Source organism: Sinohyriopsis cumingii, chromosome 17 (genome assembly GCF_028554795.1).
Source record: "Sinohyriopsis cumingii isolate HCF-2022 chromosome 17, ASM2855479v2, whole genome shotgun sequence".
NCBI classification, from domain to species: Eukaryota; Metazoa; Mollusca; class Bivalvia; order Unionida; family Unionidae; genus Sinohyriopsis; species Sinohyriopsis cumingii.
The window spans coordinates 77619443-77642301 of NC_142977.1; the positions used below are offsets into that span (position 1 = coordinate 77619443).

Genomic DNA, 22859 nt, shown 5'->3' on the forward strand with positions numbered 1-22859 from the left:
ATTGTTCACGTACAAATCCACGTTGAGGAGCAGTTGAATCTAATCTGTAGATTGCAGGTCTACCTGAGGATCAGTCGCTCTTTTTTTTACCACCTTCGAGTTCACCGGGCTCATATAAATACCTTACAGTGATATTACCTAATACTGGCTGTGCTGAAAGATCACGTCGTTGTGTACGTATATTTTTTTTTGTAACTGCATTAATAGGTTTCATGTTGGTCGTTCGAGTGATCGCGTTATTTAACGCTGCTATCACACTTGGTAATCTTGCAACCCATTCACGACATCTTGTATCCCGAATAAATTCCTTCGCGTATTGATATCCAAATAACCGCTCAGCGAGTGTTCGATTAAATTGTTCAACAATTGCCTGATCACAATGAATTGCAGTATGTCCTCGTTGTATTTTGGTATTATGTTGTTTCATCAGTGATGATACTGGACCAAGAAATTCCTTGCCAGGATCAACCTGTAGCAGCTGTGGCCATCATAATGGTCCTCATTGATAAATTCGTTTAAAAGCATCGGCTACTTCAGATGCTGTTTTCGTTGATAGCGGTTCTTCATCTTTATATCTACTTGCAACATCAACAACAGTTAGCGCGCATTTGTATGTTTTTCTACGTACAGTATCATGTGGTAAAAACAGAATATCAGCTTGATGAACTTCATTAGGAACACTAACATCCAAATGTGCAAAGTGAACTTGCTTAGGTGGTGGTAGGTAAATTTGCCATATTGCCTGTTTAGATAACCACGCTTTAGCAGTAGAATGTTTAACCGCTGCTGCATCAGCAAGTTCACTAATTGCTGCTTTACCTTTCCAGTATCCTCTTGGAGAATAATAAATCGATTCCATTTTATATATTACTAGCCCCTAGTGCTAATTAGCTAATTTTTCTTTGATATTTTTATTTTTTATAGAATCTAGCGCATGAATTAATTTCACATCTGCAATATGCCTATGTTGTAGATCATTGCTTTTATAAGCAACATCATGAGCATGACATGCTTTATCAATAGCGTTTATTGGTTCCTTGTCTGGTTTTGGTTGATCCTGATTATCAAGCCTAATATCGAGTCGAGTACCAGGACCGCAATAATTATATCCTGGTAGATGTTTTTCTCCTGGGTATTTGGCACACGGAGTTGCCGGTAACTTTGTTAATTTTGCTGCAATATCACCTCCTCGTTTTTTTTGTTGTTTTTTTTAACGCTGACTTTGTCCCTAAATTATTACCGGGAATAAATTTAAACTTCTTTGTACCACACCGCATACACTTACCCATAACCGCTGATCTATTATTTTTTGTGGTAATAGTTGTTAGTGTATCCGTTGGGGTACGCATCCTGCACTTCACACAATACAAATCCATGGATATTTTATACAGCATGGATATAATTGATTTTTCAGCGACAAGAAAACGAGAGCTTGTCAAACACCATCCTGCGTTACCAAATTCCATCAGAATGATAATAATAGGACCATCTGGAAGTGAAAAGACACAGTTGTTACTTAATCTTATAATGAGATGGTTAAAGTGGGATAAATTGTATTTGGTAGCACCGTCAGTTGATCATAAACGATGTTATAATGTGCTTAAGGATTTTAATGAAAACGCACGAATAGATAAAGATAACGATGTTATCGAGTTTATAACCGATACTGATGAAGCACCATCAGTTGATTCCATAGACGGATTTATTAATAATTTGGTTGTATACGACGATGTGATGCTGGATAAACAATCAAATCCAGCTAGAATATTTTCTCGAGGTAGACATAAAAACACTGATGTCATTTATGTTACTCAACAATACACACAAATACCAAAAGTGATCAGAGATAACTGTAATATTTTAGTTGTGTTTAATGGAGTTGATACACACACGATGAGAAATATTCATCAAACTTGGTGTAGTGGTGACATGGATATAATTAAATTCAGAAACTTCTTTTCACGAGTGCAAACTACTCCGCATGGGTTTATAACGTTAGCGTTGCATGATTCTAGAACAAGATATCATATTGGACTTGATAAAATATTTGGATGAATAGCAGCAGAGAGGGTGAGACCTCACGAAGACGTAATTGCGTAAAACGCGTACATAATAGAAAAAATCACCAACGACAATGAAGTAATATTAATTAGACAAACCCCGGAGAGATTTTCTCAGTAACGTCGATGCTTTTTTTAAAAATCTGTCGATGCTTGTTTATTTTTCGATCGTTCGTAGGAAGGCTTATTTTGGTTTTTGGACGCTTCCAAAATTGGTCTGTTCACCCTCTCTGCTGCTTTTGTGAAATGTGGTTCAATATCTTGGATCATAGGTCTAATTATTACTAAGAAAACAAATAAAAGAAACACAGCAATAATAATAAATAAAAATCTTTCACGTATAAATGATAAATATATCTATATCCACATTTGTTTCCATATTCAATCACCAAGATTTACAAGATTTCAACTAAGAAAAGAGGATCTTGTATTGGTTTTGTGCAAACTATGAGTGAAGAAGAACTATTTATTATTTATAAAAAAAATTAAGAGTTCTGATACAAACAGATTTTGTTTCAAGTCAAGATTAATCCATTAAAAAATATAGTGGAAAGATTTTGTAAATACTAAAATATTGAAGCAATCCAAGGAATGTCAACTCTTTTAAAAACATGTACAGCCTAACCATTATCACCAGTGATAGATGTGCCTGTGTTGGCACTAAAGAAAAGGGGAGTTAATTCAGTTTATCTCTGAATATCTGGAAAGAGTCAACATGGCACAGCTTAGTGATAATTGATTGGCCATAACTTTTAAAATTGTTTAAAAAATACATAATTGGCCACAACTTCTACAATTGTTAAAATAACTTATAATTGGCCACAACTTCTAAAATCATTAAAATAGCTTATAATTTATACAGTAATAATAAATTCTGAAGCCATATTTTCTCTTTAAGGTCAGCTAATCAAAGTGAACAAGGCCAGCTTTTGGATTAGAACCAGCAATAAAATTTTACAATATGTGTTTTCTATTCACCAACAGGAAATTCTCATATAATGGTTTTGTCCAACTGCAAACAATATATATCTGCCACCTGAGTCTATACTGTTTGTTCTACTGATTCATTTTAGAAAACTGCAGAGGCCAAGATCTGCCAATGCATTATGCAACATCAGATCTAGGTAGGTGCAGGTTACAGTTGGATCTGCTTTATACATGTGAATATATGGTAAGTATGGAAAATAATACAATTATATATTGTCAAAATAGGTTTTACAAACTGACCTTTCTATGTCTGCAGAGTACCCAAACATGGCTTGCCAACTCCATCAGAATGCCTGTATAAGAACAAATTGATGATAATTTTGCAATTGATGCAATGGAAGTTGGGGATGCCATAATTGGATTAAGCTGATATTTCTCTAACGAAACGAATAAAACTATATTAATATTGAAAAACGTGTTTAGATAGATTCGTTTCATTCAAGAGTCTTATAATCATAACCAAATTCGGTAATCCCTCCTTCCATTGCATTCCAGCCAACTGAAATGGAGGCCAATGAAACCTGAAAACATGTCCATTTGTTTGTGTTAGAATTTGATCAGAAAAAATTCTGGCTAAAACTTTCGAGTAAGTAAAGTCTGGCTAAAATATTATGACTTTAATTTGTATAAAAATGTCATTGTAGACTGCCAAGTGTGAAATATTCCTGAAAATTTTACTTATTATTCCGATGTTAATCAACATCAGAAAACACTTCACAGTGCTGTTATCTCGGCAGTAAGACCTTGACCCAAAAATAAAAATATCAGCGTAGATGTCTTACATTGTACGATTAGGCATAAACCATTTTGATATCCAATTTAGTTGGAAACAAGTTCTACAATTGCTATCAGCTATGCTCAAGGTATATTGAGTTATGCATTTTTAGGGAGTAATATTAACTTTTCTGGATTTAGCAGGGTCTCATTATTACATATTTATGGTTTCCCTGCATAAATACTACAAATTTACACTTGAAAGCTGATCAAAAGTTGACATCTAAAAATAGCATGTAGTCAAAATTTGCAACGTTTGGAGATCAGTAGTTTTCTTATCAACTTGGAATTTGCAAACATGTCAAAATATAAAACATTTTTTATAGTACCATAAACTAAATAAATGTTGTGATATTCCATAGTTCTTCAAGTGAATCGAAAAGACATTTACAATATGTATGCCCCATGCTTTTCCTATCTACAGTAACTGGTGGGTAAATCATCCCTGATTGTAAATTTGAATTCACCTCACTCTGATTTACTCTGAAATACAAACATAATCTATGTGAATAAAAGAACATAAAAGTATTACTGTTCACGGTCATAATTTAATTGCATGTGTTCCTGAAACAGAAAACTGAGTAGTAAATTAAAAGTTGAGATTATTACTTAACAACACTCCTCAAGAATACAAAGAGATTAATCTGTGTTTATAAGTCTATAGATTGGTACTAACAATCACCAAAGGTGCAGTCCAGAAGTCTCTACCCCTTATGCTGGTGATTAGACCAATTAAAATTATATATCTGGCGACTGAAAAGTTATGAAATTGTTACACGGCATGCTGATTTTGGTCCACTGTAACATATTTTTGAGCATGTAAGATGACATCACTAAGTATATGCACTACTTCCACCATGTTGGCAATTCAGTTTGAATTACATAACTTACTTGCTTCATTCAAAACACAATTTCAGGCAAGGCACATCAGTTACAATTTTCAAAAATATCTTTAAAAAGGGTACAACTCCTGTTCTTTCTAAAAATGTTGACAATGATATGCTGTTATGGGTCTATCAAATCAATAATGGAATAAACTGATCGGATGTCTTTAACTTACATGATTCACGTGCCTTCTAAGCACACACTAAAAAACCACAGCAAATATGCATTTTTGTGGGGTCACGGTAGAGGCGTTTTTCTTTTCTTTTCAATTATTTTTAGTAGTTTTTTTATTTAGGTTTTATTCCATAGTTAAGGTATTGTTATTTATTTTAAGGTATAACCTGTTTCTTGGTAATGAGCCCCCGTGGCAGCAACTGCTTTGCACAATCCAATATGACAGTTAAAGACTGGCATTGTAGTCTTGACTTCAAGTCAACCAGTCACAATTTAGATCTCTATATCCCTTCAAACATGTGATATATTTACTCTCAAAATGAAACTGGGTGCCTATTCTAAATAGAAAATTGTAAGGAAATTTTTTATTTCATTTTTTTATATTAAACAAAATGGATTCGTAACAAGAGAAATGTACACCCATATTCAGGTCCAAAATACAAGACAAATATAGGAAAAACAGGACACTTGGCAGATATGTTATACTAAAATTCAAATATGATTAAATTTATTCATCCATGAATGCCTGGGAAAACTCCAATAATGTAAGAACTGTTCAAATATTTTTGTGTATATATTTACGAATTTATTTTCCTATCGTGCCTCACCTTTCTTTATTCCTTTATAATCTCAGACCTCAATCATTTTCATTGTTACACTCATTCAAGTATAATGTCAATATTCTTTGTAAGTTTCATCTGATGCAAGAAGTATTATATGTTTTGTATTTGTTACGGAAGAGGCTATCTAAGTTGGTTTGCTTTTCTAATGTATGTAATAAAGTACACCTCTCTCTCAATAATTCACAAACAATGAGGGCAAAAAGGACATAACGCACTATAAGTGAGGATGCAAGTGTTTAACAGCTGAATACTAGTTTTATAATTGCATTGGTAATTATTGTCAATAAAGAATTTTATCTAATGATGTTGTTCACTTTTTTGTATAAATTAACTTTATTATCAAGATACCCAACCTCTGAAACATCATTACTAATATTAATCCAAGCTGTTTCAATGGCCATCATACATGAAAAAAATTGTGTGTTACGTCACTGCTTTTTGTTATTGTTAATTCACAACAAAACAAAAATCCTTTTTTTCAAACACTACGGCCATGTATTTCATGAAACAATGGTCAATGTTGAAACTCAGTTTTTTAAAAATTGTTCTATTAGTAAAATATTGATACTGTAATTTCATTTTAAGTAATAGTGACACTTCTCATCCTTAAGGAAATGTCTGAGTGCCAATTCAGGAATTTTAAGTTCACAAGAAACTGTAACCATCAAACTAAACTTTTTACTCACAAAGTACTCAATTTGCTTGGTTGCCTTGCTTCATTTGATGACATTTGTGAATAAGTACACTAATATAAGGTAGTTTAAATATTTTATTAACATAATAATATTTATAAATGTGTTCGACTGATCAATCAAAATAAGTTGCTTTTGACATATCAAGGTTCGATTTACCAATTCTGATCACAATTTTCTTCACATCCAACAAATAAGGGCCAATATTAGGGGTACTTTCTACAGATATTTACTAAATGACTTTCCTGACTCCTGGGACAAGCTTAAATTCAGTATGTGCAAGCTCAAATTTTCAAGGTACTAGCCTGCAAACAAGTCCATAAAATTGGGACAGTGATACAAGATACAACAAATTGTATTAAACATTGGCAGTCTGAATAAAATACAATTACTCTGTGCAAGCTAATTTACTGACAAGTGGTTATTTTCAGTTCCTAATGCTTTTAGCTCTGCAAGTTTCATACCCTGCAATCTCATCATGATACATATATCAACACTTTGATTTAGCTTTTTATATGTAGAGCTTTCTGCTTATGCATACCTGACTACACTTCGTTTCATCTACTGTATGTGTCATTTCCAGAGTCTAGTCAATGTCAAGGCCAGTCTCACATTTTCACGCACAAATGGGATAATGTGAATATTTACTATTTAAATCAAGTTTTGACAAATAAGGAACAAATATTTACATTTTATCTTATCAGTTACATTGTAATCATAATATCTGTATGTATCAGGGATTTGCCAACTTTCTGGTCCTAATTTAGTCTCGGGTAGTTTGTCAGATTGCTGACTCTAAACTATGGCTTTTCAAAGATTGTTTTGAAACATGTGAAAGATTTTATGGCAAGTAAGTTTTAATTGATAAAAAATAGAACCCATCATAACTGTAAAGTAAATGGATAAATTAGTCTTGCTTTGATTTTCCCCCTCTCTCACTTAAATTTTTTATCTATTTCCAAAATCGTTTCTACCTATCCCTTTATCCATCTACATACCTTGTGACCCCGTTATAGTGCGCTCCGTTATAACACAAATTCAGATATAAAACGGTCGTGGTGTGGCTCACAAAATTTCATATACATACATTTTTCTTGTACACAACAAAAAATCTTTCTTAAAAGTACAAAAAAAAAATGTAAAAACTTTATTATCATTTTGGGAAAGAGATCGCATATGAATAATACAAGACGATCGTGGCGTGGCTCCTGAAATTTTGTATGTATTTTTCTCATACACGAAAAAGTAGTTTTTCTTCTTAAAAGTACAAAAAATAATGCATAAAAAGTTTATTCTGGGATCGCGTAGGTCTTCGCCAATGTCGCAGATTTGGATTGTTTTTCCTTATTGGCGGCAAAACATACCATGTCGTGATTATTTATTTTTATTGACGATGTTGTTGGCTCTTTAAACTTTTATATACAACCATTGGTTTGAAGTGCAGAAATTCAGAGGCCACATGAAAGGAAGTCACAAACTGGATAAAAAATGCACTGAAATTTATCTATTGTTACATAACTTCTTTGTCCATATTGACAAACCATCTAAACAGTGAATTGTTATATTATAATCCGCTTATCATGACATCTAGCATGATTACTGTATGTTGTGAAATATCCGCTTTGTTGTTGACATTTCTGGTAATGGAGATCAACCGGACAAGGTATTATCTCGTAATCTATCTTTCATCGGATTTTCTGCTGCTCGCTAGTAATTAATATATTTACAAAGATTGACATTTGTATGTGGATAGTAAGTAAAATTCTTCTTCTTTTCACTCAGAATTAAATCCTTCAGAACACTCACATTTTCTGTAATAATCCCCGTCATCAAACCTGAACACCTGCATCTCTATCATCTGTTGACCCTTTGTTAATTTTCAGATGCATGCGTGGAAGGCAGCATCATGCTGCTACCACAAATGTAAAAAAAAAAAAATCTTATTGGTTTATTCAATAGACATGGAGGGTCAGTAACTAGAATAGTCCAAACGATGGCCAATTCCTTTTAAAAAATGTACCCAGATAAAATAGTTTGCTGAAATTTCAAAGGAAACAGATTACCCTTGAAGCAACAATTGTTATGAAAATGTACTAAGCAAATGGAAGAAAAAAATCGTCCTCAATCAATACAATTATTTGATGTTGCCGCCACAATAAGAAATGGGCATTTGTTTGGTTCTCTAAAGCTGTCCTTTAGCAGTGACTTCAATAATGCATGCACCATTCATCAAAGAAAGCCAACTACAATCTTTCAATAAAAACAAAGAACTTTTCATCAAAGGAAGTCAGTATCAAACTTAAATGAAAGTGATGGAATCTGATGGATTTTTGCATTTTCCAACGTGACTGGAACACGTTAAGTGTGCCATGAAAGTTTTCTTTTTGTAGGGAAAATGTTTATACTTACGAAAGCTACCAACAGCGGCTTAAAACGTAAACTAACTTTTACCGACTTAGGACATACTAAAAAGTAAATGTGCTTCGTCATTCGTTACATGATTATGCTATATTTTTCCACTGAATTCAAAACAATATGACCTGTGACAAAATTATTGAATATTTTAAAGCTTTGTGTGTGCATATTTTCAATGGAATCACTTGTATTGTGGATTTAATGTATATGATGAGGTTCACGGGTGAGTACACGGTGTTGATACTATTCATGCTATACATTAGACATGTATATATCAACAGTATTCGCGTATATGTACCAATTTGTGGTTCTCTAAATAAAGTAAGCCATTATATGTCTTCTCTGTTTTCACTACAGGTGTATTTCTCATTTAATATGCATCGATTTAAGATAGTAACTGTGCCGATGAAGCACATATTTTACTGCCCGCATTTATTACCTACACCCCCTCCGCACAATTTTTTTGGGTACATGCGTAATTTTTTCAGCTAAATGACCTGGTTGCTTATAACACGGTTCGGTCTATAACGCGGTCAGGTTCTATGGCTCCCAACTACCGTGTTATAGCGGGGTCACACTGTATGTGTACATGTTTGCTTTTGCTCTTACAACTATATCATTCTAATTCTTTCTAATGTACAAATCTATCTACATGTATTATTTACATGTATATTTTAAGATAATTTTAACTATCAGTTTATGAATGTAAGGTGCCAAAAGAAATACAAAGGAAACAAAAGTTTCAATAAAAGCAATTTGTTTAAAATATGCCATATTTTATGGTACTTTTTCTTACTCATGTTGAGATTTCATGTTTGAGGCAAGTTTAAATTTTTTAAGTGCAAGTTCACTTTTATCAAATTTGTAAATTTCTATTTCTAGTACTTATGAAAGAACTTTTATGTACCAAAAAAATAGTGTGGGTTGTCCTTTGGCCTCTGTTTCCATGGCAACTGTCTGGTACAAGCATGGAATCTGAATGCAGACAACATGAAGAGGTAGTAGCAATTCCTGACAATGTTCTCTGGACTGTTTATCTGAAAAGTGTTAAGCATATACAAATTAATTCTAAATCTGTATATAAGTTTGCAATTCAATTAAAAACATGTATTACTTTGTAAATGAATAACTTGATTTTAGAGAGTAAATGACACAAACTGGTTTATTCCAAATTGTCATAGTGGTGGTTGTATGGTAGTAGTATTGAAGATAGTAATGATTGTAGTTGTAGTTGTTATACTGATCATCATGAACATTTGAAAATTTTGCATTGTAATAATAATAATAGCAATAATATTAATAATAATAATAATAATAAAAGTAGTAGTAGTAATAATAAAAGTAAAGAAACCAGCACAGTGCCTAACTTTTATAGCTCTAAGTGCTTTACAAAGTTAGATAACACATAAAAAAATGGCAAGATAAAAAAAACATACACCTTGAAATTACAATACAAAAACATGCTAACACTAATTAACACTAATTAAAGAAGTAAACATTATTAAGTCTTTAAGCCTGTTCTTGCAGTCGAAATGGGTGAGTTTTGAGGGCACTATTGTCCTTGAGTCTAAGATTTATGGTTAATTCCTTCCATGTAGCTGGGCCCTGGTATGCAAAAGAATGTTGTCTGTAAGACTTTGTTTTAACAGTGGGAACAATGAGAATGTGAGTGTTGGAAGAGGAGCATAAGTTTCTAGATGGTGTATATACAAGGGTGAGGTCAGAGTTATATTTGACTGGAGCCAGTCAATGAAATGTAGCATAGTGAACAGATTTTTGTTTCATTTGGTACCCAGTGAAGGCTGCAGAGCAGGGACAGGTGTACTCAGTTCTTCATACTCTAAGGATGATCCTAGCAGCCTTGTTTTGAATTTTCTGAAGTTTCTGTAGTAGATGAACTAGATAGAAGTGAAATACAATAATTCAGTCTTGAATGTACTAAGGAACACACAAGTATTTTAGTTGTTGTTGTTGTTGTTGGGTTTAACGCCATTTTTCAGCACACGACAGGCTACACATGGCGGCCAGTATTAATGGTGGAGGAAGAACCCGGGAAAACCCCAGAAAGAACCACCGACCTACGAGAAACTACTGGCAAGCTAGTATTTTAGTGGCATCAACTGAAAGAAAAATGTGAAATGAGCTGATGCATCTCAACTCCAGATATGCAGTTTTGCATATGTTCATGACATGTTGGTGTAATGAGAGCGTACTGTCAAGAGTGACACCTAGATTTCATACTGCCTGTGTAAATTTAATGTTGGTATGACTGATACTTATTGCCTTAGGTTAAGGGTGTGAATGAGGAGTCTTTGCATGGTGATCAGGATGACTCAGTATTATCATCATTCTACTGCAGCATGTTACATGTCATCCATGACTTCACATCAGAAATGCATCTTGCTGTGCCTTGAATGGTAGTCTCAATTTCAGCTTGGCAGCTTGATTTTGTATATTTGTATGTCATCAGTGTACAACTGGTGCAACACCGGATGTTGAACTATGACACTGAGAGTGGCTGAATCTATAGAATGAAGAGTATGGGGCCAATAACAGAGCCTTGTAGAACACCAAAACAGACCAACGGGGCTGGAATGTTTTCCATTTACATACAAAACACAATTTGTACCTGAGTAACTAAGTAGGACTTGAACCAAAGTAAGACTATATCATGAATATCAAATACATGCTGGAGACAGTGAAGTTATATTTCATCGTCTATTATGTCAAATGCTGCAGACAAGTCAAGGAGGGTGAGAACTGTAATCTTTCCACTATCCAAAGCAGAGAGAAGGTCATTAACCACTCTCAGAAGGGTAGTTTCAGTACCATGGCAAGGGCAATCTGCATACTACACATTGCTAAAAAGACCGTTTGAATTCAGATGAAATACAAGTTGGGATAGAACAACTTTTTTTAAAAAATGAATGATAGGTTAGATACAGGGTAGCAGTTTTTTAAATTGTTAGGGATAAGTGTGTGTTTCTTCAATGGCAGTTTTGAAAAATTATGGGAATTCCCCCAATGAGATACAAGTAATGACAACATCAGTATATGAAGTCAAAACTAAATCTAAGCACTCAAACAGCAGTTATGTCAGAATTGGATACAGTTTTTTTACATGACTTATGGGTTGCTTTTCATCACAACTGTATGTAACAAATCCAGTGAGATGGGTTCAAATGCTGTTAGAGGCTACCATGTTTCCAGATCAGTCAAAGTGAAAGTTGAAATCACCAAGAATAATCAGGTAGCCATCTACTGAACCTCTATACTCCAGGAGGTTATGAAACTGCTCCAAAAAGGGAAATTCAGTTAGCTTGTGTTTCCAACCAGGATGAGGGTGGTATAGGCAGACAAATATTGACTGACCTTTGTTCCATTGTAAGGACTGGACCAGTCCAGATGATGTGTGTTCAAAATTGCAAGCTGTAGTGTAGCTAAGATGGTGAATTATGGAGTTCTTTGCAATAGTTGTCGAAGTCAAAGTTGTGAAAGTACCAGTTGTCATGATCTGATAATTTTGTAGGAAACAAATGTATTCTATATCTAACTTACACTGAAGTCCATGTACAATGTGTACTATATTTCACTTACACTGATGTCCTTGTACAATGTGTAATATATTTCACTTACACTGCTGTCCTTGTACAATGTGTAATATATTTCACTTACAATGATATCCTTGTACAATGTGTAAAATATTTCACTTACACTGATGTCCATGTACAATGTGTACTGTTTCATTCACACTGATGTTCATGTACAATGTGAACTATATTTTACTTACACTGAAGTCTATGTACAATGTGTACTATATTTCACTTACACTGATGTCCATGTACAATGTGTACTATATTTCACTTACACTGATGTCCATGTACAATGTGTACTGCTTCATTCACACTGATGTCCATGTACAATGTGAACTATATTTTACTTACACTCAAGTCTATGTACAATGTGAACTAAATTTTACTTACACTCAAGTCTATGTACAATGTGAACTATATTTTACTTACACTCAAGTCTATGTACAATGTGTACTATATTTTACTTACACTCAAGTCTATGTACAATATGTACTATATTTTACTTACACTGATGTCCAAGAAGATATGATGGCATTTCTGTCTAACTGAGCTGGAAAATAGAAAAATGACTTACTGATTTTAAAGTGTTCATAACATAGTTATGCATCATGGGCACATTGATTATAGAGACACTACTGCTGCATCATTGACATTATAACATAAACAGAAATATGTGCAAGTCTGAAGACAACAAATCAGCCTCATGACATCAAACTTACTTGAACTTGATTGAGTAACTGTATTGAAAACTTTAAAACTTATTCACCCCTAACTTGTGGACTTTGGGAAACAAGAGTTATATAAATGGTACACTATATGCCTACCATATCATAAATAGTAGTATCAAGGACACTGAGAATCTAGAGTACCTTCAATGCTACATTATATGCCTGTCACATGGTCAATATTATTATACTGTACTTCTTTTAATGAAAACCTTTCACTGGTTGAACACTTGATCTTTTGAATCCAGAATCCACACATGTCTTCTTTGTCTTAAATGCAAGCCAGCTACAAAACCTTCTCAATGTAAAAAACACAAACATTAGTTACTTTGTGGAAACCATTTTCCTTCTGTCAGTTTTTGTGACTTCGTCTCTGACTTACTGAAGCAAAAATCAAAATGTGCCTTTCTTGCAAGCCACACACAAATGGTTTGTGGCATGAGACTTAAGTCATTTAGTAGAAACCATTTTGCAACTTGGAGTCCATCTGATAATGACCTTTGATCTTAAAATTGCAAAATCAATGGGTGTCTTAGCAAAGAAGCAATATTTAGTCAAAGCCTGTTGCACAAAACATATTAGCAGTTTGGTGGAAATTACTTTACCTACTCTGAGACCCCCAACCTTATCCTTTTAAACTTTAACCCCAAAATGAATAGGTGTCTTTCTTGTCTAACTGTCAGCCATCCAAAAACGTTTGGTCAAAGTAGGTGATAAAGAACTCAATATATTATCCAAAACCATTTTTCTTCTTAAAGACATTATGAACATGGCCTACCACTGAATCAACAAATCGACAGATATCTTACAAATCTGAAAATTGGAATATTTCAAAGTTTGGTTAAGGTATCTGGAATGCAAATCAAGCGATTATGTCAAAACAGCTTTCAGTCACTATGACCCTGACCTGTGATCTTTTGAGCTTGAAATAAATAGGTTTCTGCCTTCTCCAAATACAAGCTACTTACAAGGTATAGTAGCAGTATATGGCAGAAAACTCTATTGTGTGAAACAAATAGGGAGCAGACAGGCTGCCAGATGTCCTAACAAACATAATAACTTAATACACTCAAGTCTCATGACATGCATATAGAAAAAAACAAAAACACAAACAAAACAAAAACAAGGCCATGGGCTGCAAGTCAAGCCCATGATAAAATAAAATAAATCTAACCTTTACCAAACCTGTTGATAATAATACCATTGTCACTGCTGCTATCAGAAAAGTGATTGCATTAGTTGACCTTCCCACTTAAATGAAGGTTGGCAAATAAAGTTACCTTACTGTCCATACATTATTTTTTTTACATGTTTTATCATATCTTTTCTGATGAACAAATACTTGTATGAAAAAATCAGTGGTGAAAAAAATTCATGTGATATTAATTTTCAATAGGGTTTCATTTCCAAAATGTTTGCAGTGATGATGCCAGGAATTAGCATAACAAAGACAATTTCCCCACAGAAAAAAGCAGGGGGTAGAGGTGAAGTGTCTTTAAAATAAATTACAGAGTGGTATAAATCATATTCTTAACATCTCTACACATGTCTTTCTATCCTTTTCTTTTCCATGTATGCAATGCTCTGTTGAAATTAAAATCTCCATATGAACCACCCTGCACCTGTACTAGCATTATTTTGTTGATGATTTCTGAAGTTAATCTGTTTCTGACTGCAATGTGAACATTAATCTATGCACAGGAATCCTTCTCAAAATCTGCAGTTTGGAAGAGATATGTGCCTAGCTAACTTTTCTAGCTTAAACATGGCCATGTCCTCTCAAATTCTGACTCCTATTGCGTCTTGTTTTTGATGGTTTCAACACATGCAGTCTGATACCTAGCTGACTCCAATATAAAAACTTCAATTGTTTCCCTTTAATCAGAATTCTCTGTATATGTGTCCAAAGTATTAACACAAATAAAAATACAACCAAACTTCATTTAGATTATTCATGCATCATAGGGTTTTATTTACAGGAGTCCAGGTTCTATGTGTGAGGTACTGCACACAGTTGATATCAACCAGCATGACAGACTGCCAATTTTACATTAAAAGCACATGCACACTGCATGGAATTGCAGTGTTTGTGGCAAACTCGGACCTATCAAATTACCTCCCTACCAAATAAAGAACAGCATTGGAGACAGAGGTTAATATACTTGAATAAAATTATCAAGATGCAATAGAATCTTTTATTTATTTGACCAAAACAAACGAAACCAAACTGAAGCAAAGAGAATGAAGGAAAATTAGGTTTTCTGACAGAATGAGGCCTTTCACTGACATAATTTTCTTTTACTACATTTCCTTTCTCTGAAGTAGTTGAGACTACTCTATGCACCGGTTATTGTAGTCACATGAATAGTGAAGTGGCAAAGCCTGTAAATTTGTTTCCACTCTAAGTTTTCTATATTTGAACACCTAATAAATAAAAGACTAAGTTAATGCTGACTTTATAAAACAGAAAGCTCATTTTTGTAAACTCAAACCCACAATTATTTTCATTTATCCATGAATTTAAACAAACACAACACAGCAATGTTTTGCAAGACATGAAAACTGGCCTTCCCTCATGAAGCTAAATTAAGTAAAACTTTTCAAAAGTATAGCTTGATGGTGTATAAAAAAAATTTAGAGCTATAAAATCATGTTAGTTGGTATTCATGACTCAAACTGCAAACTGTATAGAAAAAGCAAGCAATCCTCTCCCATAGTAAGGCAAACACCCCTGATCACTATCATCAACACCTATACGAAGTCAAACACCTACAGTAACTATAATCAACCCTAATACTATGTCAAAACGCCTGTATTAACTATGACTGACACCCATACCAAGTCAAACACTCATAGTAACTATGATCAACACCCATACAAATTCAAACATCCCTCACTCCATCCCTCCATTCATCTCTCTCTCTCCAAGGAAGACAATTTGTGTGACCTCAGCAATGGTGGACGCGCGTGTTGCTCTGGAGTTCTGATGCGTTCAGGCCGTTGCAGGTGGGGCATGGGACACAGGTGGATGGGAGATGCTGGGATACAGATCTGTGACATCTCTCATGAGCTGCAGCAAGACAATAGCAAATTGTCAATCTCAAAGGTGGAACAGACTTTTCTGGTCTGGGCTTACCAAAGGACTCTGTATGAGGCAGCGAGCTCGGGCTGGTCCATTAGATGTGCATCTTGAGATTGTCTTTATACCTCTTGCGAGGGCAGCCTTGGTTTTGGTTGCCCTGGGCTAGCTCGTCAAAGAACACCTGCTTTGGGATTCTGTTTTGGTCCATGCAGATGACATGGCCAGTACAATGAAGCTGGACCTAAATTAGTTTGGCTTCGATGCTTGTTGTGTTGGCTCTATCAAGGACTTCCTAGTTGGTGATTTGGTCCTGCCACTTGATCCACATGATGGATCTCAGGGAACGCTGGTGGAATTGTTCCAACTGACTGATATGCTTTTGGTAGACAGTCCACATTTCACTGCCTTACAAGTGAGTCATGAGGACAACTGTATTTTACACTTTCATCTTTGTTGACAGGCATATGTCCTTGTGCTGCAAGACCTTGGTTCTTGGTTGGTGATTCGAGTGCTTGACTGGCTTTTAGGATCCTCGCAGTGATCTTTTTGTCCAGAGAGCCATCACTGGATATTGTGCTGCCAAGGTATTGAAACTGTCCACATTCTTCAGCTGCGTATTGCCAATGATGATGCAGGGTTGTGATGGGACAGTGTTTGGGGTGGGCTGGAAGAGTACTTCTGTCTTTCCTAGGCTAACTGTGAGTCCAAATAGGTTGAAGGGTTCAAAGAACCTGTCCACAATTGCCTGTAGGTGAGTCTCTTCATGGGCCATGAGGGCATAATCATCTGCAAAGAGTGTTTCAGTGATGAGTCTTTCTAGCATCTAGGTTTTTGCAGCTAGACAACGGAGATCAAACATTGATCCATCCAGGCGATATCTAATGTAGATACCAAGGTCAAGGTCACGGATGGCATGGAGCTGTGAAGAAGAGGCTGAAGAGTGCCGGAGCAAGCACACATCCCTGTTTGACACCATTAGATATGGGATATTTCTCAGAGGGTTCACCATCTGAGAGAAATTCTCCAGTCATGTCATTGTGGAAGAGCTGGATGAGGTTGGTAAACTTCTGAGGACACCCAAGCTTCTTGAGTACTACCTACAGGGTGTCTCTATTGACTGCATCGAAAGCCTTTGTCAGGTCCACGAAGACAGCATACAGATTCATGTTCTGCTCAAGGCACTTCTCTTGGACTTGTCTCATTGCGAAGATCATGTCAATGGTGCTGCGGTCTGGGCAAAAACCACACTGAGACTCAAGGAGGTTATCTTCTGACACTGCTGCAATAAGCCTGATGAGAGTGATGCGAGCAAGTATTTTGCCAGCTATGGAGAGCAAGGAGATGCCTTTGTAGTTACTGCATCACGCAAATGTGCCTTTATTCTTATAGAATAAATATCTATAAACATCTATAAGAACTATGAACAACATCCATACCAAAGTCAAACACCCACAGTAATTATGATCAACACCTATACCAAGTCAAACACACATAATAACTATGATCAAAACCCATACTAAGTCAAACACATAGTAACCATGATGAACCCAAACACTATGTCAAAACACCTGTAGTAACTATTATCAACACCCATACCAAGTCAAACACCTATAACAACTATCATCAACATCAACATATAATAACTATGATCAACATTGGTAATGTTTATACAAATGAAATACTTTTTGAACAATTTGAAAATTTGTAATTACATACAAAGAACGAGATGGCAAAATGACTTCAATGCTGCAGTATTTTCAAGAAAAGATGCTCTGTAAATGTCTGTGAAAGAAACTTATTTTTATGCCAAACCAGTCAAATACATACAAAAGGTACTTACAAAAGTAATTTGTCTCTAAGTGCTTTGCCTGGCTTGTTGGAAAGGTCAAAGGTCATGGTATCTCCAATTGCTTTGAAAGAAAAAGCAAAACAAACTATAGTGAGTCATACATTGGTTCCACAGAATCCCGTGTCTTGCTTGCAAACTATGATATTTTGTACCCCACTGTATATGATGTAATAAACAAAAATAAGTTTCAATATGTAAATATTATTATCATTGTAATGTTATATATATTTGATTTAATTTATATTTGATTTAATTTAATTGTCTGTTTGCAAGTTTTAAATTTTTAAAAAATTTCATTACATGTCAAAGTAATGTAATCTTGTTTACTTGATTTGGCACTTTTTCAGAAAATTCAGTTTGACCCGACTCTTTTCATAAACATCTAATATAAGAAACACTTTCTTTTTTTGACTTAGTTCCCAACTTTGATTCAAAAATCACTGAGACAAGTAAACAGCTTTCTATTTTTATTTTATTCTTGGAGTAAAATGATTGCTTCTAATCAAGGTCATATTGGGAGTACGTGATTTTAGAATGTAAACAGCCTCTATTTCACAATTCTGGGTTTTCCAAAATTGCGCAGTAGTTAGATTTAATAATGATGTTTAGAGAGATATTTCTCAGTTTGGGCTTTTACCTTTACACTGGAAAGTGTTTGTTTGTGACCAGCTTTTTACTCAAATTGTTTGGATTCTAAAAGATTAATTCTTTTTCCTGGAAATATTTGAGTGCTCATAGAGAATTCTTGGACAAAGGCATTTCTTTAAATTTTATTTGGAATTCAAACACCAGAATATTATTTTCTGTGGTTCACAAAGAACTGTAAACACATCAGCATTATACTGACTACAGTATACGTCATCACCTTCCATTTTGGATTTTTCATCTGAACTCCAACTTGAATTCATTAGAACATTTTGTTGGGGCCCTGAGTGGCCGAGTGGTCTAAAGTGCTCTCCATTGTGGATCACTGCCATCTCACCTCTGTCTGCGTGGATTCGAGTCTAGGATTCGGCCAATGTGGGTATGTGAGAAAGCCTGCCAGTAGCTTCTCGTGGGTCGGTGGTTCTTCCCGGGGTTTTCCTGGGTTCTTCCTCCACCATTAATACTGGCCGCCATGCATAGCCTATCATGTGCTGAAAAATGGCGTTAAACCCCATAAAAAAAACAACAACAACATTTTGTTACTAGGACTTCTAAAATTTTATTCGTGGATTAATCTTGGAATATTTTTGGATCTGATTCTTAAAACCGTGAATTCTTATTTTTTCAATTTTACAGTATTTTTCCAGGGAAATAAATTATTTGTTACATTTTTTCAAAGCTTGATGTTTTCACTCTTTCTTTTGTTACTGTTTATTAGAGCCTAAACACGTAACATAAGAGTAATGTGATCTTGATTGCTACATTAATTCGGCTCAGAATAAACATGGTCACTTGATAGTAATAACATTTATTATAAATACAGTAAAGGATGATATAATAAGTTGCAAAAAGTACAAACAGTCTATTAAACAATTACCATCTTAAACTGATGGGAATTAAAAAGGAAATAGTGAAAATACATTAACTGCATACTTAGTATCTTCTACAGACAGCCATGGATTTGTACATAAATGTATTTTAAAAAACTGACCACTGAAACTCATGAATAGTTCAAGAACATGTGTGCTCACCAATTAATCTTAGTGACAGTGAATGCATAACAGTTCCATCAAATATGAACAATTTTAATTATCTTCTGACAGAAAAAGATGCATAACTCTTCCAAAAGTAGTGCAAACATTATGATTTGGCAAAATCTGCTGATAATGGCCATAACATGTAATAAGTTTCACACCAATCCACTGAAAACTGCAAGAGAAGTTAAATTCACAAAATTCATTTCCATATTCAATCTGGCTGTAAGTTAAAAAAGGGCAATTAGTCTTACATAAATCAAGAAAGCATAAAGATTTGTCCATATAAACATCTTGGGATGATACTCAAAATATTTATCAGGTTTCATTGTGATTCATAAAATCTACCAGATGAGCTGCATTCAGAAGATTCTGTCTTGCAATGCAAATACTTGAAAGACAAAAAAGGGTAATAACTAATAACTCTAACAAAACTCTAACAAAACTTTTGAGAACAGTGATTTGTAAATGTGCACATCATCAAATGAATACCAAACATTTGCAATGTTTCATTGTCATCCCTTGAAAATCGTGAGACAAGTAGCAGTCACAATATTCTATCATACTTTACAATGAGCTCTAGTAAAGTCACATGTGCACACAGTAATGTGTAAATATGCACTTCACCTGATGATGATCATGAGGTGTAATAACTTTCACAGTGCTCCATCAAAAACTGTGGGACAAGTTGTGTTCTTAAGATTCTGACATAAACTGCATTCAGCTGCAAAACAAAAGGTTCCTGAATTCTAAAAAACAAAATTTTACCAGGACAGTAATTAGTTGATGTGCAGATCTTCAAAAGATTTTATTTCCCAAGTTTCATGGTAATCCATTAAAATCTGTTAAACAAGTTGTAGTCACAAGACTGTTGTACACTAACACATGACTGATATATATTAAGAGAATGATCTTAGTAAGGGTGGATACACAGTACATTAACTAGGAAAAAACAACTTAAATTTTGATGAAGAAAGCCTAGAGAAGAGTTAGCCTTTCTAGACAATATTTGAATTGACCAGTAGCACATCTTGGTATAGACTGGAATAAACCTGCTGTATTATTAGTGGTACTGACAGTGTTTTTTAAGCTCATTATATAACACTTCTTGAATCTAAAGTACATACCCACAGTTTTGGCCCATTAGTCTAGCTGCCTAGGTTCTCTTTCGAATTAATATGATCTTGAAATGTGTTGACTATATGATACATTTTACAATCTTCAGCCAATAATCTGTCCTGAGATTTTAGAGTTGGGCAATGAATTTATAATGGACAAGAACATTGGGAATAAAAGATGGCATCTCATAGTACTTCATAGTCAACTGTGACCTCATCAGAGGATTCATCTTTGAGTACTACTTTCATCCTCCATCTACTGAAAAAACTGTTGATCTGCATACGAACTAAATCATGTATTCTCCCTTATAAGTCCGATCCAACAGGAAACTGCACAGATCCAGATCTGCCATTACATAATACACTGGCAGAACTGGGTCTATGCAATATAACATTTGAACCATGAGCAACTTAGGCTGTAGACTTTAATGACACTGTTATATGTTGTGACACTATTCTTAGGATTCCATCAGAACTCTAAACATTTCCAGTGCTGAGTTTCCTAAGACCCTGTCTACCTGTATAACAATATATCCAACTGTCTGATCTAATTGAAGTGTGTGTGTGTGTGTGTGTGATTTGGATTTTTAACATAGCTTTAACAAATTTTCAGTTGTGCTGCTACAATGTCTACAGTGTTGCAGTTTACAGTGATGCCTAGCACTGAGGAATCATGCCAAAAACATGTAGCATGATGTCCCACCCAATCACATTATCCTGATACCAGGCCGACCAAGCCTAACACTAACCTCTTAAAGCTGAATGCCTAGCGAGACAGCTGTTACTACCATTTTAATGAAACTTTGGTACGACTTGGTCGAACCCGCATCTGAAGCGAACACTTTAACCACTAGGCCACCAAAGTGGTTCCAATCTAATTCACTGTCACAACAGATTTAAAATGAATTGATTAAAATCCCAAGTTTTCCCCAGAATCTAATTGATCACAGTACCTACATCTTTCAGTGCTGACACCCATATATTCCTGGAATTTGGATTTTAGATATCTTCAGAATGGTTAAGTGCTGATGGTGCTAAGTGCCTTGCTGAATAACTGTGTTACAATCTAAGTGCATTCATTCTGCCTTGAAGGGATTGGGAACATAATTAAAACTGTGGTTATATTACTCATCTGTTTTCCAAGATCAATTCATTAACAACTTTGGGTGATATGAGTTACACTGAAATGGAGTTACAGTATATTATAGGCAGTCATTTGCATGTCACATGATCATTTGCACCTGTCAGCCATTCTTTAGTATTATGTTGGTTTACTGCACTTAAAAGGTGGTAAGCAGTACTTCCAATCATTTCAACCTGAAAACAAACTTCAAGACTGAATCTTGAATCAATGCACTCTTTGATTTGATTTGTGAGCAAAAATCTGAGCATTACAAAAGGATATTGAGAAAGGAAAGAAAGTGTAAATTATAGCCATGGCATAAGCAAATAGTTTTAGGTGACTAGCACATCAAGAAACAAGCATGAATAAAACATACACAGCTGTGAATAAGCACAATGAATATACATAACCATGATGTGATAGGGTACTGTGACACCACTCAAATCAAAGTACACGTGCATTTATAAATTATTTTAAAATACTTTGAGCAAATATCCGCCTAATCTGGAGCAACATAAAAGAAAATTGTACTTACAAACACCTGCATATCTGGAATAATCTCCCCTGACTTCCAGTGTTTTCATACTAAACATCATTCCACACCATGGGAACCATTCGGATACTAGTAATAAATAAAACAGATACAGTATTTTTCCAATGATAAACCCTTTGGTGCAGCCTAATGAAATGGTGGGTTTGTGATCGGGTAAATATGTCTTTGGTAAATAATGCCCATTTCTGTAAAATGGGTGTGGCTTTATCACTAAGCATGGGCTTCTTATCAAATACACCAAACTTAGTCTTACATGCATCAAGACAAAATGAGACAATAAGAAAATATTAATGGGAAAGATTATTTTACATTTTTGGTACATATTAAATAGTCAAATATTGAAATAAATACAAATGTACAGTACACACATCACATCTGACAGAAAACTCATGTTCCCATGGTTGACCTCAATCCTTTCCATGCTGTGTTCGGCATGGATGGGACATATACGTTTTATTAGCCCAGTCACAGCAATATAATTATGTAATCATGGACATCCATGATATAGCATGGAACTTACATGTCTT

The 22859-nt window shown here is 34.7% G+C and overlaps 1 protein-coding gene across 1 annotated transcript in view; it reads right to left on the reverse strand.

Annotated features, from left to right (window-relative positions):
* The window catches only part of LOC149779281 (uncharacterized), a 151746-nt gene that overhangs the window by 22659 nt on the left and 106228 nt on the right, over positions 1–22859 (reverse strand). Inside the window, exons 24-28 of the mRNA XM_089939880.1 lie at positions 22315–22401; positions 17851–17920; positions 12711–12753; positions 9518–9647; positions 3288–3340 (exon numbers count right to left, since the gene is read on the reverse strand). Coding sequence (XP_089796006.1) covers positions 3288–3340; positions 9518–9647; positions 12711–12753; positions 17851–17920; positions 22315–22401 — 383 coding nt within the window. The remainder of the gene's footprint in view (positions 1–3287; positions 3341–9517; positions 9648–12710; positions 12754–17850; positions 17921–22314; positions 22402–22859) is intronic.